Raw genomic sequence first — 19,128 nt, 5'->3', positions numbered from 1 at the left:
AACATATATATTCATTCTTTATCATTATATAAACATATATATCATTCTTTATCATTATATAAACATATATATCATTCTTGATCATTATATAAACATATATATCATTCTTTATCAGTTATATAAAACATATATATCATTCTTTATCATTTATATAAACATATATATCATTCTTTATCATTATATAAACATATATATCATTCTTTATCATTATATAAACATATATATCATTCTTTATCATTATATAACATATATATCATTCTTTATCATTATATAAACATATATATCATTCTTTATCATTATATAAACATATTATCATTCTTATCATTATTTAATCATTCTTTATCATTTATATAAACATATATATCATTCTTTATCATTATTATAAACATATATATCATTCTTTATCATTATAAACATATATATCATTCTTTATCATTTATAACATATATATCATTCTTTATCATTATATAAACATATATATCATTCTTTATCATTATATAAACATATATATCATTCTTTATCATTATATAAACATATATATCATTCTTTATCATTATATAAACATATAATTCTTTAATAATTATATAAACATAAATATCATTCTTTATCATTATAAAACATATATTTTATACCCCCCCCCCCCCTTCTTCTTCTTCCCCTCACTTATCTCCTCGACACACCCCCACCCACCCCCCAACCACCATCACCTCCATCACCCATCAACACCCATCACCCTCCATCACACACATACACACCCCATATCCACCCACCACCCACACCCTCCATCACACACATACACACACCATCACCCTCCATCACCACACATAAACACACCATCACCCTCCATCACACACATAAACACACCATCATCCCTCCATCACACACTTAAACACCCATCACCCTCCATCACACACATAAACACACCATCACCCTCCATCACACACATAAACACACCATCACCCTCCATCACACACATCAACACCCCATCACCCTCCATCACACACATAAACACACCATCACCCTCCATCACACACATAAACACACCATCGCCCCTCCATCACACACATAAACACACCATCACCCTCCATCACACACATAAACACACCATCACCCTCCATCACACACATAAACACACCATCACCCTCCATCACACACATAAACACACCATCGCCCTCCATCACACACATAAACACACCATCACCCTCCATCACACACATCAACACACCATCACCCTCCATCACACACATAAACACACCATCACCCTCCATCACACACATAAACACACCATCGCCCTCCATCACACACATAAACACACCATCGCCCTCCATCACACACATAAACACACCATCACCCTCCATCACACACATAAACACACCATCGCCCTCCATCACACACATAAACACACCATCACCCTCCATCACACACATAAACACACCATCACACACATAAACACACCATCACCCTCCATCACACACATAAACACACCATCACCCTCCATCACACACATCAACACACCATCACCCTCCATCACACACATAAACACACCATCACCCTCCATCACACACATAAACACACCATCACCCTCCATCACACACATAAACACACCATCACCCTCCATCACACACATAAACACACCATCACCCTCCATCACACACATAAACACACCATCACCCTCCATCACACACATAAACACACCATCACCTTCCATCACACACATAAACACACCATCACCCTCCATCACACACATAAACACACCATCACCCTCCATCACACACATAAACACACCATCACCCTCCATCACACACATAAACACACCATCACCCTCCATCACACACATAAACACACCATCACCCTCCATCACACACATAAACACACCATCACCCTCCATCACACACATAAACACACCATCACCCTCCATCACACACATAAACACACCATCACCTTCCATCACACACATAAACACACCATCACCCTCCATCACACACATAAACACACCATCACCCTCCATCACACACATAAACACACCATCACCCTCCATCACACACATAAACACACCATCACCCTCCATCACACACATAAACACACCATCGCCCTCCATCACACACATAAACACACCATCACCCTCCATCACACACATAAACACACCATCACCTTCCATCACACACATAAACACACCATCACCCTCCATCACACACATAAACACACCATCACCCTCCATCACACACATAAACACACCATCACCCTCCATCACACACATAAACACACCATCACACACATAAACACACCATCACCCTCCATCACACACATAAACACACCATCACCCTCCATCACACACATAAACACACCATCACCCTCCATCACAAACATAAACACACCATCACACACATAAACACACCATCACCCTCCATCACACACATCAACACACCATCACCCTCCATCACACACATAAACACACCATCACCCTCCATCACACACATAAACACACCATCACCCTCCATCACACACATAAACACACCTTCACCCTCCATCACACACATAAACACACCATCACCCTCCATCACACACATAAACACACCATCACACACATAAACACACCATCACACACATAAACACACCATCACCCTCCATCACACACATAACACACCATCACCCTCCATCACACACATCAACACACCATCACCCTCCATCACACACATAAACACACCATCACCCTCCATCACACACATAAACACACCATCACCCTCCATCACACACATAAACACACCATCACCCTCCATCACACACATAAACACACCATCACCCTCCATCACACACATAAACACACCATCACACACATAAACACACCATCACACACATAAACACACCATCACCCTCCATCACACACATAACACACCATCACCCTCCATCACACACATCAACACACCATCACCCTCCATCACACACATAAACACACCATCACCCTCCATCACACACATAAACACACCATCACCCTCCATCACACACATAAACACACCATCACCCTCCATCACACACATAAACACACCATCACCCTCCAGCACACACATAAACACACCATCACCCTCCATCACACACATAAACACACCATCACCCTCCATCACACACATCAACACACCATCACCCTCCATCACACACATAAACACACCATCACACACATCAACACACCATCACAGTACTGGGCAATTTCGACGACGGCCGAGGGCAGGGGCCGGCAACCCGCGGCTCCGGAGCCGCGTGCGGTTCTTTAAGGACCGCTTCGTGACGTCATTTGTCAAGGGCCACCACCGTTTCGTATTCGCACGCAACTTGAAATATTCGGAAAAAAATGCCTCTTCTTGTTATTTCGGTTGCCCGGCAACCTGGCCTAGGGCGCGTAAAGGGAGACGCTTCGGGTTTGATCTGGCAACTCTACGCACCGTCTCCGACACTCATCCCACCACCGCCCTCCACGCGCCGCAGGAGCAGGTGGAGCGCCGGCTGCAGCTGCAGCTCCAGCAGGTGGTGTCCCGGCTGGAGCGGCTGGAGGAGTGGCGCGCGGGCGCGGAGCGCGAGGCGGCGAGCGCCGCGCAGAGCGCCGAGCGGCTGGCGGCTCGCGTCACGCGCCACGACAAGCGCCGGCACGACGAGGTCGCCGCCCTGCGTGCCGAGTACCAGGCCGGTGCGTGCGCGCGCCGCACACGCGGACGGACGTACGGACGCGCGGGCGGGCAGTTGGGCGGTCGTTCGCGCCCAACGCCGGGCTAATAATCATGTTGGTCGCCAGCAACGGTGGCTGGCCACCCACCCCTTCGCGTGACGTTCCGGCCTTAATAGCTAACGGCACTTGCCCCAACGGTCTGTTAAGGCTACAACCAGGGGGTCCTTCGCCCTTTGTGCCCGTGTGTTGTGGTGCAGGTTTCTCCGCGGTGCACGACAGCATGAGTTCCCTGCGCGCCGTGCACGACGCTCGCTCGCGGCTCGAGCACGAGTCCGTGGCGCGGGAGGTGCGGCGCATCCGCCGCATGGTGGACGAGTGACCGACACGGGGAGTGGGATGGGGGGGTCGCTGGGGATCGCACCGGGGATTTCCTGGGCTCATCGGAGGTGCTGCCGGTCACCAGGGATCGTGCCAGGATCACGGAAGATCACTGGGACTTTGCCAAGGATCGTGCTGGACGATCACCAGAAAGCACCGGGGATTACCTGGGAATGCCGGGGATCAGAGAGGATCAGTGGGAATCATGGTGTAGATCGCGCCAGAGATCACTGGCGATCACCGGAGATCACCGGATCATGCTGGGGATCACCAGAGATCATCAGGGTACAACGGGGATCGCGTTGACAGTGGCGGTAATCAGCGAACAAAAATAAAATGAAGCAAAATCGAACTGTATCAAGCAGCGAAAGGGGCCTTGGATTCCTGAGTGATCAGGGCTGAACCAAATCGATCCTGCCAGTATCTCCCTCCTCGCATCTCCTTTGTTCTCCCGTCGTCTCACGAAATCTCTCTTCTCTCATCTTTATTTTTCCTCACATTCCCATCATCTCTATCTACACCTCTCTCGTTTCACGGCAGCCCCGTCTCCGATCAGGATGACTCCTGATCTATTTACACCTCCATCTTACGTGCACATTTTTTTATCGCCTGGTGGCATCTCTGTCTCTCGTCTACATCTCGTCTACATCTCACTCGGATCATTCTATCCGTGTCCTTTCACGACATTCGTGGGGTTTCCCCGCACACACGCACAGGTCCGCCGAAGCGACTTCGCGGCAAACCTCGTGACTTTCGCCGCAGACAAAACGTTGCCGGCCACGAATAATCTTGTATCCGCATACTCCGTGTCAGGTAAAGGTGCAGCCCTGCAATTGCTTGCTCATGCCACTGCTGGCGCAAGTGCCTCCAACAGAGAGAGCAGCAGTAGCTCGCTGCCCTCTGGAGGGCAGTTGGCCTGCCCTTCCCACGCAGGCCGCACGCAATACGCCGATCAGCACGGTTGGCCACGCGCAATTCGAAATAATTTTAACATACAGAAGACGGTCCCCGGCTTACGGAAGGTTTAGGTTCCCGAGAACGATCCGTCACCCGCATTTTCCATGTCTCGGAAACTGAACAATTTTCCCCCAAAATCAAGAAAAATGCCTCGTGAGGCTGCCCCGCCTTACGCCTGGCTCCACGGTTTTTCATCCGCAACCTCACCGCGCTGCACTAATTAAGCTTCCGTAACTCACGCAAACATTTCCGCATATTGACATTTTTTTACATGATTTCTCGGATGTCCGTAAGTTGGCTCTTCCACAACCCGGGGATTGTCTGTACACACAACCGCTGCTCGGTAAATTGAAGCAATTGGCGGGACCCCGGGGTCCCATCACTGCCCCGGGGTGGGAAAAACCGCGTAGTGACACGAGTCTTGCCTTACCGACAACAAAACTAGTGTCAATCGATTGGCCTCGTCGAGAGCTACTCGGGGCACTAAGTTTCGTAAAAAGTTGAAAAATTACATGAACACGTTAAATTCACTGCAGGGGCGGGCTCGCCTTGGCAAAGAAGCTGAGGATTGACGACTGACCGGAGGGCGTTGTCGCCGCGCGCGACCGCGGCGGACGCCCGGGCTTGCGTTTGGCCGGTGGGATGGCGCCCATCGTGTTGATCGCCGCCTGCTGGCGCTTGTTGGCGCGAGTCTGGGCGGGCGGCGCGTTGCTGTCGGGATCACGAGTGGGCGGACTGAAAAATAATAATTATTGACCAGATTTTTGCGGGACCCCGGGGTCCTGCCAAATGATTCAATTGTCCGGCGCTGTTGTTGCCAGCGCGAGGTCTCTCCCACGACTCGGTGAAGTTAATTTTTACAGCTCTCTGCTGACAGGAGCTCCCGACGCTTGCCGAGCGTCTACAAGCGCCCGTTACTGGGCCGCACGTTCATGTCCGATGATGATGATGTTAAGTTTTACATTTGATGTCGGAGTTCCACCACTCATGCGGATCGCATCTCTCAAAATCGCCGAGGAACCAGACACGAGAGCCGGAAGGTAGCCGGCGGGCGGCAAGCCGGCGCTACCAACAATCGCCCAAGCTCTGCGGTCCTCTATACATTAAGATGTTTTCAGCCAATTTATCAGTGCGTATTACACGTGGGAGAAACCCCGCGCCTGCGAGAGGGAAACGGCGTATCCCGTACGGGAGGGACGGATGGAGATCAGTCTGCACATTGCTGTTCCCGCCTTATCCTTGCGAGCTCAGGGTATTGCTCCCCCTCGACACCCACACTTGTGCGGTGATCCACCTACCCGTGTCTCCTGGCCACAGGGCTTGCCCTGTGGCACTGTGAGGTTTAACACGAGCTATGACCCGCATCTGAGATACCCCCCCCCTCTCCCACAGTATCCACACCGATCGGCTGCACAGTTGTGCAAATTGCAGAGATTAGTAAAGATGCACTGAAGATTCATGTAAATATTAAGCAGATGACGTTGTTGGCAGTGGCCTCGTCTCCCCATGTAAGGTCCCAGCAATGCCTTCCCCAATCGTTACGTTTGGATACATTTTACATTTCAGAGTGCGCCTTACAATTCGGCGATTAATGCGTTCGTGCATGAGTTTTTATCGCGGTGAATTTAAATTTTTTGCTTGTGCCCGCGATGCGATGGAGATTTTTTTTACAAAAACTTTATCAATCACGGCCACGTATCCGTGTTTACGATGTGCACCCAAGATTAACTGTAACACTTTTGACTGTTATCGAGCCGTTGTCTAAAACGCGATCCACCGCAATTTCAGGGCGGTCGTCACCGGCAAAGCATGAACCATGGGCGAGGGTGGCACAATTTAGATGATTTACAAGTGCAAACGCTACTTGTGGCTTCCTCATATCGGAAGGAATTGGAAGCTACCGCAACACTACCCCACGAGGGGCAGCTTGAATTAGAGCAGTGCCGGATTATCCCAGCAGCACAAGTCGCTACTACACGTGCAGCACAAGTCGCTACTACACGTGCAGCACAAGTAGCTACACGTGCAGCACAAGTCGCTACTACACATGCAGCACAAGTAGATACACGTGCAGCACAAGTAGCTACACGTGCAGCACAAGTAGCTACACGTGCAGCACAAGTCGCTACTACACATGCAGCTCAAGTAGCTACACGTGCAGCACAAGTAGCTACACGTGCAGCACAAGTAGTTACATGTGCAGCACAAGTAGCTACACATGTAGTAGTAGCTACACGTGCAGCACAAGTAGCTACACGTGCAGCACAAGTAGATACACGTGCAGCACAAGTAGATACACGTGCAGCACAAGTAGATACACGTGCAGCACAAGTAGATACACGTGTAGTAGTAGCTACACGTGCAGCACAAGTAGCTACACATGCAGCACAAGTAGCTACACGTGCAGCACAAGTAGCTACACGTGCAGCACAAGTAGCTACACGTGCAGCACAAGTAGCTACACGTGTAGTAGTAGCTACATATGCAGCACAAGTAGCTACATGTGCAGCACAAGTCGCTACTACACATGCAGCAAAAGTAGCTACACGTGCAGCACAAGTAGCTACACATGCAGCACAAGTAGCTACACGTGCAGCACAAGTAGCTACACGTGTAGTAGCTACACATGCTACGGGCCCCGCACTTTCAAGGGCCCCCGCGCTAAATACTTTCAAGCTATCAATTCCAGTTCAGTGATTCTGCACTTGCTCTATTACTATAGTACTATACCGCCTTCAACTTTATAAATGACTGGGTGTTTAAGGTTAGCGATTTGTCGTATTATCTGGCTGCATAGCAAATGAAAAAATACAATTACTTTACTATGCAAGTTAAAAATTGTTGTGTTTTGATATTTACATAAGCAACAGGCCCCGCACTATCTTCATCCGGCACTGGATGAGAACGGTTCCGATTTAGGGAGGGAGACAGATGAGATTTTTGCCGATGGGAAACGGCCAACCCCAACCATTCCCGGTGACGATTGCCCTGAAACTGCCCTCGTGGATTGGCAACGATTGCCCTGAGAATGCCCCCTCACTCGTGGATGCGTTCCATCCCGTTGGCGAACGTCCCGTCGAAGAAACCCGAACTGCAAAACGAACCTCACGCGCCGATTCACGGTCGTCTCGCGGGTCCGCATCGTGTCAGCGAAGCGTGTTGTTGTTGTTGCACTCCCTCCTCCACCTGACACGGCCAACTCGTATTGGTCGCGAAAGCCTACGCGTGTTCACCACGTGTTCACCTGTATACTGCAGAACAACTCCAGCACGTCCCGACAACCTGCACCCGATTCTAGGCAATGCGTCGCAGCGCGAGATCGGCACCTCGAGGTCAATGGACGAACCGGGCTGCCTCGCTTGGATTTGAGGTTTGGTGAAAATAAATTTTTGAACTTCATTCAGTGTGCAAACGCAGCCCGCCCCACGGTTCGATTTGCATCCACGGCTAGCATCGGCGATATTCCTTACTGGGTCGACTCGACTCTACACAAAAACCTTGCGGGGTGTTGGCCACATCGCTGATCACCGCTTCACGACACGTGCCGATGCCGAGCGTTCATAGGGACTCGCTAACCAAAGCAATGACCCCCCCCCCCCCCCCGTATAACGAGTACAGATGAAGGCGGGCACGGCACACGAGGGGGTGTGGGGTGGCCAGCACCACGCCCGATCGCCTGTATCCGCAGTGGCGATGTTTTTACACACCGACCTAGGGGAGGCCCAGGACCGGTTCAGATACTCGTCACCGGTGTTGGCCGTGAACGGGAATCGAACTCGGCTCGCCGGTTTCGTAGCGTACCGCTAACCACTGCACCGCCGCTCCCCCCTCACACACACACGGACTGCGGTGTTGTAATAAAGGCGGAGAGGCGGCTTAGAGTGAGCAGCTCTGAGTTTATTCCATCGTGACGGCGGGTGTGGTAAGGCAATCGGTGGGCTTCACTCCCGAGGCACAACGCGGTTCAGAGGACGTCGCGGCCAACGCTGCTATGCGCCAGCCACACCAACCCGCCCCGACGGGCAGCAAGGGTCAGCAAGGGTCAGCAAGGGTCAGCAAGGGTCATTGCCGGAGCCGTGCTTTAATGCAATACAACACATTGTGCATTTTTATATTTCATTATTATTGTATCATATTATTACCTTCACGCTTTTTGCTGTTACCCAGGAAAGTCCTGAGTATCAAGAAGCCTTTTCAGTTGTCGCGGGAGCTGGGGAGCTGCGTTGCTGCTGCTGCGTGATCTCAGTTGAGTCATTGGCAGGTAATTGTTCAACATCGGGATGTCTTTGCCCAATCGATACATTGTGTGTGGGTTTTTTTATCCGTGGAAGAAAACCAGAGAACCCGGAGGGAACCCACGCGGGTCACGGGGAGAACACAGAAAGTCGCCCAAGGTGGGACTCGAACCCTGGTGCTTTCTGCCGCGAGGCGCGAGTGTCACCACCGCGCTGCCTCCACCCCCTGCCGCCCGGGTCCACGGGGTACGCATGGCGACAGCTTCTCAAAGATGCCGCACAGGGACAGTGGTCGCATTCATTGGGAGAGAAAGAGGCCGTGAATAGCCGAGGGCAACACAAACCCTTGAGCGAGGACTTGAGTGGGGAACTGAGATGAACGGGGAACTGAGATGAACGGGTAAACGAGAGCGGAGAGTTTTGAGAGTGAGATGAGAGGTAGGAGAGTGCACCGGCACATCGTTCGCTCGGAATTTCCACGCATCCACAACCATCGATTCTTACGCAAAACGACGCACGCCAGGATCGAGTCCGCGTGAAGAATCTACACCCTCGTGGCAGTCCGCGGCGGAACCGCAGGCGCACCGACGTCGCGCGCGTCGCACGCCATCGCTCGCTGGTCGTTAGCGCGGTGACCCTGTTCACAGGCGGGTGGGCGGGTGGGTTGGCGGGCGGGTGGGGTTGGTTGGCGAGTTGGCGGGCAGGTGCGCGGGCGGTCCTCTAGCTTCCGGCGGAGAGACGCGCGTGCAGCGCCAGCGTCCTCGTGTCCCCGCACGTCTTCACGTCTTCCAGCAAGATCTGCGATCGCAACAGCAGCAGCAGCAGCAGCAGCCGGGGTAAAGCGTGACCGCCATCGCTGCATGGGCGTAGGGCACGGCATCCGTAGGTGCGCACACGTACGCAAGCGTGTGTGTGTGTGTGTGAGCGGTATTGTAATGGTTAGCGCACTACACTACGAACCCGGCGAACCACGTTCGATTCCCGCTCACGGTGAACACCAGTGACGATTATCTAAACCGGTCCTGGGCCTCCGCTGGGTTGACTCAGCCTCAAATGAGTACCTGGTGCGGTGTGTCAACATCGCCACTGGAGAGACAAAGGCAGCCGGACGTGGTGCTGGCCACCCGCCCCCCCGTGTGCATTGCCTGCATTGCCGGCATTCGTAGGTTCTCGCTAAACAGCACTTGCCCCAAGAATATGATATGGCTATATGGGGGAACTTTGTTTTGTTTATGCCAGGTGGGGAACGGTCGCAGAGTGTTTAGTGCGCTGCATGCACCACGAACCCGGCAACTCGAGTTACATTCCTGCTCATGGCCAACACCGGTGACGAATGTGAACCAGTCCTGGGCCCCCCCCCCCTCCCCGGTCGACCCAGCCTTTTAACGAATACTCAATGCGGCGTGGTCCAGACCACACCACCCCTTCGTGTGCCGTTCCGCCCTTCATAGGTGCTGCTACTCGCAAGAAGCACTTGCCCCGAGAGTCCGGTAAAGGCCACCCTTCGTCCTTGTCCCGCGTACCTGCAAGAGGTGGTCGTCGCTCTTGAGCAGCAGGTGGCGCACGAGGAGGCAGCGCGCGATGGAGGCCTCGATGCCGGCGCCGCGCGCCGCTCGCTCCAGGGCCTTGCGCGTTTGCCTGGCGAGGGCGCGAGGCCGCGAGAGAGAGACGGGGGGAGGCGCGTGGGGCGCTGACGTCACGTTGTTTTTACCCCGATTTCCATTTCCTTGTTTTTTGCTCTGATGCATGTGCGCGGAGCGGTGGCGCAATGGTTAACGCTGCACCGCGCTACGAACCCGGCGACCGGAGTTCCCGGTCACGGCCATGAATGCGTGCCCTGGGCCCTCCGTGCACGTACCCACCAGATAGCGTGCGCGCGTTCGCGTGCGTGTCCGCTAAACGTACGTCCGTTCACGTGCGTACGTGCGTTTGTGAGCGGCTGTGTACCCGTGAGTGCGTGTGTGCACGTGTGTGCGTTTGTGTGTGTCCGTGCCTGCGCGTGCGTTTGCGTGGTGCAATGGTAGCGCACGGTGCAATGGTAGCGCACTGTGCTACGAACCCGGCGACTCGAGTTCGATTCCCTCTCACGACCAATAATAGTGGCGAATAGTTGAACCGGTCTTGGGCCTCCTCTTTGTCGACTCAGCCTCAAATGAGTACCTGGTCCAGTGCGGGAACATCGCCACCCTCGTGTGTCGTGCCGGCCTTCATAGGTGCTTGCTAACAGCACTTGCCCCAAATGTCTGTTCAAGCTATACAGGGGATCTTTGTCTTTGTTGTCTCAGTGAGTGGTGTGTGTTCGTCAGTGTGTTCGTCAGTGTGTACGTCAGTGTGTTCGTCAGTGTGTACGTCAATGTGTGTGTCAGTGTGTTCGTCAGTGTGTGCGTCAGTGTGTTCGTCAGTGTGTGTGTCAGTGTGTTCGTCAGTGTGTGCGTCAGTGTGTTCGTCAGTGTGTGCGTCAGTGTGTTCGTCAGTGTGTGTGTCAGTGTGTACGTCAGTGTGTGTGTCAGTGTGTTCGTCAATGTGTGTCAGTGTGTTCGTCAGTGTGCGTGTCAGTGTGTGTGTCAGTGTGTGTATCAGTGTGTGTGTCAGTGTGTTCGTCAGTGTGTGTGTCAGTGTGTTCGTCAGTGTGTTTAACTCGTGGTTGGTCTCAGTTATCTGATGAAAGTTGCAAGCGAGAATTTCATCATCGCTTGCGGCTGGGATTGGCATCGTCCCCGACTCCTCCTGATGTCGAGGGTAAATGGGCGAGGTTTAGGACTGTGACTCATGCAGCTGCAATGGCTGCTTTAGGTACGCGGTCCAGACCTCCCCAGAGACCCTGGCTGACAGAGGAGGTGTTCAGGATGGTTGAGAGAAAGCGACAGGCCCACTGTCATCGGCTACAGAATCCCACGTCAAAGAATGAGGAGGCTTACCGCAGCCTTCGCTCGGAGGTTCGGAGAGCCGTGAGGTGCTGCAAGGATGGGTGGTGGTCGCGGGTTGCTGAGGAGATGGAGTCTGCCTCAGTGGCCCGTGATCACAAATCTCTAGTTAACTCCATCAAAAAAGTAACCTGCAGCGCCACACCTATTACCATCATTAGGGGAAAAAACGGTGATCCAATCTCCGACCCCCAGGAACAGGTTTGCAGATTTGCTGAGCATTTCTGTGAGGTCCTGGGGGAGGGAAAATCCCTCAGCCAGGAAAACATCGTGGCACAAAGTGAGGATGACCCTGCTGAGCCTGCGGTGCCTCAAATTTGGAAGAAGTCACCCCCTGTGAGTGGCTGGCTGAGGTGCCATCTGTTGAGGAAGTACTGAAGGCGATCCGGAGTCTGAGACCAGGAAAGGCAGCGGGCAGAGATGATCTCCCAAGCGAAATGCTGAGGGAGGGTGGCGTTTGTGCACAGACTGCCCTATATGACATCATAACAACAGTCTGGACCACTGGACGGGTTCCGCAGGATTGGAAGGATGCCCTGGTGGTCCCCCTTTTTAAGAAGGGGGACCGCACAGACTGTAGCAACTACAGGGGCATCTCACTCTCAGTGTGCCGGGAAAGGTCCTGGCAAGGATTATTCAGCATCGCCTTGCCAGGCACGCTGAGGAGAGGCTTGCGGAGCCCCAATCCAGTTTCAGGAAAGGGCGGTCCTGCACAGATGCCATATTTTCTGTCCGTCTGCTACAGCAGAGGTGTAGGGAATTCCAACAAGGCCTACATCTCTGCTTTATTGACCTGGTCAAGGCCTATGATACCATCAGTAGGCCTGGGCTCTGGGTTGTTCTTCGTGCTTTTGGAGTACCTGACCCTCTGCTCACGATCATTAAGGACCTTCATGATGGTGAGCGGGCCCGGGTAAAACTACGTGGCCGGGAGTCAGAACCATTCCCTGTACACCTTGGGGTGCGACAGGGATGTCCTCTGGCTCCCACATTATTTAACATCTATTTTGACCACGTAGTTCGTGAAGCCTTCAATAGCTGTACCGGGGGAATCTCCATATGGTACAGATATAATGGGAGGCTGATCGATGCCCGGGTGCGGTCAAGGGATGGCTCCCTATTGCTCAACCACGTTATGTATGCTGAGATACACTAGAGGTGGGGCCTTACCATCAGCCCCTTACCATCAGCCCCACCAAAACTAAGCACCTGCCTGGGTATTTTGTACCATCGGACACTCCACCCCCACATCTCCCAATCGGTGATGGGGCAGTTGTGGAGAGAGTGGAGAGTTTCCCATACCTGGGCAGTGTGCTTATGACTGGCTCCAGTTTAACAGCAGAGGTCTCACTCCGAATCAGTCGAGCGGCAATATCTTTTCATCGGTTGCGTAACGCTGTGTGGAAGCTACCTGGTCTGTCGCTCCGCACTAAGCTTCAGGTCTTCTCGGCCACGGTCATTCCCTCCCTTCTCTACGCTTGCAAAACGTGGACCCCCCTAATGGAACATCTTCGCCGGTTAGAAACATTTAGGCTGGCCTGCCTACGATCCATCCTGGGTTTAACCAGACTGGATTGTGTGAGGAGCTCACAAATCCTTGAAAGATCTGGGCAGGGTCCCATCGGTGAGCTCCTCCGGCAGGCAAGGCTGCGATGGCTGGGTCATGTAGCCCGCATGCCCAGCCACCGCATGCCGAAACAGCTTTTGTTCGGCCGGATTGAGGGGGCTAAGCGGGCGCGGCACGGGCTAGAGAAGAGATGGAGTGATGTGGTACAGGAGGACGTGGAGCTGAGTGGACTTGCCGATGACTGGTACCAGCGGTGTCAAGATCGGCCTCTGTGGAGGAGGCTCGTGAAGGATGCTACTGGGCAGTTGGAGGCAGTCGCCCTCCAACAACAACGGAGGGCGGAGGAGCGACGCTCACAACAGCGAGCGGAGCGCCGGGTGGCTAAAGCACAGCAGGTTGGCACAGTAGGGGGCACAGGTGGTGCATCAGCCAGTCATCTCAGTCAGTCGACCCGTGGCACCTGGGTCTGCCCCGTGACCTCCTGCCAGCGGGCGTTCGACACTTCACGTGGCCTCAGGGTGCACATAGCCTGGCACAAGCGTCGTGGTGACGTCACCGCCACTTAGTGGCGAATGGCGGTTGTTGTTGTTGTTGTCAGTGTGTGTGTCAGTGTGTGTGTCAGTGTGTGTGTCAGTGTGTGTGTCAGTGTGTGTGTCAGTGTGTGTGTCAGTGTGTGTGTCAGTGTGTGTGTCAGTACATGTTTCAAGAAGTGTCCCCGCGCGCGTGCCACCTTGCCCCGGGGTTCATGCAGAAGGGCAGCGCCCCCTGCAGGAGCCGCGTCACCGCCTCCCCCGGTGCCGCCTTCGCCAACGTCGCCAGCGCCTCCTGCGCCAGCGGCGCCCAGCGCTCCTCCTTCACCCCGGCCTGTGGCCCCCGCGGAAGAGACAAAGATCCCCCGTTGATCCCGTGGGCGTCGAGGAAGAGCCGTACATCGACTCGCCAGGAGAAGGCAGCACGGCAACAATCGTGTACGTGCGCGCGTACGCGTGCGTGCGTGCGTGCGAGCCCCCTCCCCCCGCGTACGGCGACGATGACGACGGCGAGGTGAGCGAGGCGCAGCAGGGAGGAGACCTTCCCCGAGAAGTCGCCGACGCGCGCCGCCACCTGCAGTCCGTGCCGGTAGCAAACCTCGGCGGCGAGCGCCCTCCCGGCGCGCAGGTACACGCCGGCCAGCGCCTGCGCGGCACGCACGCACCTCCAGTCAACACGGTTGGCGGCGTACAGTGCGAAAGAAGTTCAACACACCTTAACTCCACTAACCACACCACTAACTGGTGTAGCAGTACTTTGACTACATTGTACTATGCCACGATATCACTTTGCTGTAGTCGAAGTGGTCTGGGCGACGGGAACCGGTGTGCCCACACTAACAGAACATGGACTACCACAACATGATGGCCTACTCTACATTAAAACCACGTCGCCGCTTTGTTAAATCACAAATGTGTTAAGGGGCTGTGTTGGCAGTTAGGATCACAATATAGTTAGGCCTTGATGGAGGTTTTTTTGGGGTTATATCGCGTAAATGTGTCGTTAAACCCGCCACCACCCGACAGCCAATTAGTAAGGGTTGTCACGTAAACAGAACATGCTAATTCGTCACTAGTACAGCACTAACCGGTGTGTTGGAGAGCAAATCCACAACATTTACAATCTGAGCACGACGTTTCGCCTGTAATTATATCTAGCATCATCAGGCAAAAGCCAGATTTGTGGCTGTCGGGTGGTGGCGGTTCTTAACGACATTTACATTGACGCGATCTAACACAAAAAAACACGATTATGAATAATATTGGTCGCGAAAGCCTGCTGCGTGTTCAACATAGTCCTGCGTTAGGGGTCATGGCCTTTTATTAGGGTCACGGTCATGTACACACACACGACGTAATATCCCGCCGTGTTTAGCCACGCAAATTAGAGGCCTCTCTTGCCGTACTTCACCGCGCTGGTCGGCGAGGAACGGGTGAAGCGGGGAGCCCATGATACGCCACTCACGCCCCGTCACGCGTCACACCGTCATCGGGAATCCAACCCAGGTGGCCGCGTCCGGAGCGCAGTGCGCCAACTCCTGTGCCACCCCTCCCCCGACTTTACACAATATACTCACATCTCCCGTATCGCTTGCAACACACTGTTGGAGAAAGCGCTGTTCGCGAGCACCCGTCAAGGCCAGCATGGCACACCAGGGGGTGGGTGGCCAGCACCACGCCCTTTGTCTCCCCCAGCGCTGATGTTTCATGCATCAGGCATTAATATACCGCACCGGGTACTCAATTAAGGCCGAGTCAACCTTGGGCAGGCCCATGCCCGGTTACGATATCCGTCACCCGTGTTGTCCACGAGCGCGAACCGAACTCGGGGTGGCCGGGGTGGCAGTGCCACGCGCGAGTGCTGTGAGCGAGCGCCTACCTCAACCCCCCCTACACCGTCGCTCCCCCAAATCCCCTAGCTCCCCCAGTTCCCCCAACTCCCCCAGCTCCCCCAGCTCCCCCCGCTCCCCCAGCTCCCCCAGCTCCCCCCGCTCCCCCCGCTCCCCCAGCTCCCCCAGTTCCCCCAGCTCCCCCAGTTCCCCCAGGTACCCCAGTTGCCCCAGGTACCCCAGTTCCCCTAGGTACCCCAGTTCCCCCAGGTACCCCAGCTCCCCCCGCTCCCCCCGCTCCCCCAGCTCCCCCCCGCTCCCCCCGCTCCCCCAGTTCCCCCAGGTACCCCAGCTCCCCCCGCTCCCCCAGCTCCCCCCGCTCCCCCAACTGCCCCAGCTCCCCCAACTCCCCCCGCTCCCCCCGCTCCCCCCGCTCCCCCAGCTCCCCCAACTCCCCCCAACTCCCCAGCTCCCCCAGCTCCCCCAGCTCCCCCAGCTCCCCCAGCTCCCGCACCTGCCAGGCGTAGGGGCTGGCGGTGTCCAGCGTGGCGGAGCGGAGGTCCTCCAGCGCGCCGCCCCAACTGCGGCCGCCCGAGGTGAGCGCCTCGCAGAAGCGGACGAGGGCAGCCACGAAGCTCAGTGTCAGTCGCGCCCCGTCGTCGTCGCCCAGCTGAGAGGGCGACGTCGTGGTGGGGGGGGGGCGGAAGGGGAGCAAGTCGCCACGAGTTAAATTAATAAATAATTATCGCGCCACTCCGCCGCCACCACGGCGTTCGCTCCTCGTTCTCAGAAGGAGGGAGGGAGGGGGGGAGGGAGGTAGGGAGGGGTGGAGGGAGGGAGGGAGGGAAGGAGGGGGGGAGGGAGGGAGGGAGGAAGGGAGGAAGAGAGGGGTGGAGGGAGGGAGGGAGGGGGGGAGGGAGGGAGGGGGGGAGGGAGGGAGGGGACGACTCAGAGGCACGGGGAGGCAGCAGCAGCCAGGGCAGTGCCCAAGCTCTGCGGACCTCCACTTATTAATAATATAATGTAAACTTGCGATGCGCTGCCACACAGTATGCAGCCAGTCGACAACAGGGAGAGGTACCAGGAGGAGAATACCGCAGCAGAGCTGGGAAGGCAGTCGCCACCCGTGTGACTCGGCACCAAATTCCCCCCCCCCCCCCGACACACACCAAGCTCTGCGGTCCTCTATATAGGAAGCTGTGATTGGCCAATTAACGAGCGTTGACTTGTAGAAGGAAACCAACACCCGGAGGAAACCCACGCGTGCAAGGGGGCAACACTCTATCCCACTCAGCAGTGTGTGTGGCACGCACCCGGTAACTTAGCACCGTCGAGGGTTGGCAAAACTACCTGCCCTAAGCACACCCTGGCAAGCCATCTCCTGGCAGTAAAGAGCGTGGGCATCGCTAGGGGCAGCGTCTGTGGTTTGCCGCTCCTCTGGGTCGTTCTTACTCTCTCCGAGAGCAAACAAAAATGGTGCGCCGCACAATTTTAAATTCATGCGCGTGCGTGTGTTGTGTGCATGTTTTGTGTGCGTGTGTTGCGGGCATTGTGTGTGTGTTGTGTGCGCGTGTGTTGTGTGCGCGTGTGTTGTGTGCGTGTGTGCATTGCGTGCACGTGTGTTGCGTGCGTTGTGTACATGTGTGTTGTGTGCGTTTTTGTGTATTGTGTGTGTGTTGTGTCCATGCGGATGCGTGCGTTGTGTGTGTTGTGTGTGTGCGTGAGTGTGTTGTGTGCGTTGTGTGTATTGTGTGCGTACAGAGTCGAGGCCCTTGAAGCAGGCTCTGAGTGCGGCCTTGTTTCGGCCCTCCCAGAGTTCGGCTGAGGCCGCCTGGCAGTGAACCCAGCCGCCGAGGTCATGCAGCCCGGCCTCCACTTCACCGCTGTTCACTACACACACGCGCACACACAGGCAAAGATGCCCCCCACCCGTATAGCCCTTAACAGACTTGGGTCAAGTACAGACTTGGGTCAAGTGCTGTTCGCTTAGCGAGCACCTGTGAAGGCCGACAGCACACGAGGCGGTAGGTGGCCAACACCACGCTAGGCCTGAGAGGCTTCCACACAAGGAAGTGGGGGGGGGGGAGGGTGCAGCGAGAGAACCGAACTCGGCAGGCTCTGACCACGTCGGGCCAACGTCGGGCCAACGTTGACCCGACTGTTGCACGCGCACTGGGTTGCGTTTTTGGCTCTCGGCGTCGAAGCTCACCTCGCGTGGCGACGATGTCCAGCACGGCGTCGCTGAGGCCCGGGCGCGGCCGTGGCGCCGTCGCGTCCGCCCAGCGCCGCACCGCGTCGGCGTGGCTGGCCGCGAGGACGCAGGCCCAGCCCGCCGCGTCGTCTGCAGGTTCCGTCCGCACAGGGGCAACGACTGAGCGGCGGCTTCAACAAGCGCAGGCTTCCTCCGGCCGCCGCCGTTTGGCGAACGTGGCCGGTTAACGAATCTGTGGGAGAATCCCTCGCGGCTCTCCTTTTGTGGGGGGGGGGGGGGGACCCCCACCGGCAGCGGTGCGAGCAAGTAACCGCGGGGCCGCGCCTTTACCTCTACGGGTCACCGGGACTAACCGGGGAGGTGGGGGCGCCGCTCACCTGGGTAGAGGTGCACGGCCCGCTGCGAGGCCTTGAGACCCCGCAAGCCGGAGCCCCCCGCCAGCAGATTGACGGCGTGGTAGCGCGGCGCCCGCTGCAGCACACATGCAGGATGGCACGTCATCACACACACACACACGCACACACGCGGGACGTCATCACGCACGCACACGCTTGACGGCACGTCATCACGCACACACGCACGGGGGACGACACGTCATTACCGTCGAATGGCAGCAAAGGGCGGCGTGGGATCGCGAGGGGTCACGAGTTCACGCGGTTACCTTGGCGATGGAGAAGTCCAATATGGTTGCCACCTGGGCGGCCGTGGCTCCTCCCTGCGGAGCACGGGGAGTGGGGCCGTTTGGGCAAACATTAGAGTATGCACGTGTACGTATGCATGCACCTATGTGCACGTACACGCGTATGCGTACGTACGCATGTACATACACGTACGTGCGTAT

The 19,128-nt window shown here is 55.2% G+C and overlaps 1 protein-coding gene across 6 annotated transcripts in view; it reads right to left on the bottom strand.

Moving 5' to 3' along the window:
* Window positions 1-8,866: 8,866 nt before the first annotated feature.
* SKIC3 (SKI3 subunit of superkiller complex) overlaps window positions 8,867-19,128 on the bottom strand; it is a 48,570-nt gene continuing 38,308 nt past the window's right edge. For 5 of the 6 annotated variants that reach the window (XM_032968560.2, XM_032968564.2, XM_032968559.2 and 2 more), the window contains exons 34-42: window positions 18,949-19,002; window positions 18,665-18,758; window positions 18,285-18,416; window positions 17,835-17,965; window positions 16,590-16,745; window positions 14,740-14,892; window positions 14,447-14,580; window positions 10,749-10,863; window positions 8,867-10,023 (exon numbers count right to left, since the gene is read on the bottom strand). In XM_032968560.2, coding sequence (XP_032824451.2) covers window positions 9,946-10,023; window positions 10,749-10,863; window positions 14,447-14,580; window positions 14,740-14,892; window positions 16,590-16,745; window positions 17,835-17,965; window positions 18,285-18,416; window positions 18,665-18,758; window positions 18,949-19,002 — 1,047 coding nt within the window. In that variant the 3' untranslated portion in view covers window positions 8,867-9,945. Of the gene's footprint in view, window positions 10,024-10,748; window positions 10,864-14,413; window positions 14,581-14,739; window positions 14,893-16,589; window positions 16,746-17,834; window positions 17,966-18,284; window positions 18,417-18,664; window positions 18,759-18,948; window positions 19,003-19,128 lie in introns of those variants that run through there. The other variant, XM_076073152.1, reaches the window with a different exon arrangement.

The sequence above is a fragment of the Petromyzon marinus genome, chromosome 40 (assembly GCF_048934315.1).
Source record: "Petromyzon marinus isolate PM22_M1 ecotype Great Lakes invasive population chromosome 40, UKy_Petmar_22M1.pri1.0, whole genome shotgun sequence".
Classification (NCBI taxonomy): Eukaryota; Metazoa; Chordata; class Hyperoartia; order Petromyzontiformes; family Petromyzontidae; genus Petromyzon; species Petromyzon marinus.
The sequence above is the reverse complement of the archived record's forward strand: the minus strand, read 5'-3'. Positions and strand labels throughout refer to the sequence as shown.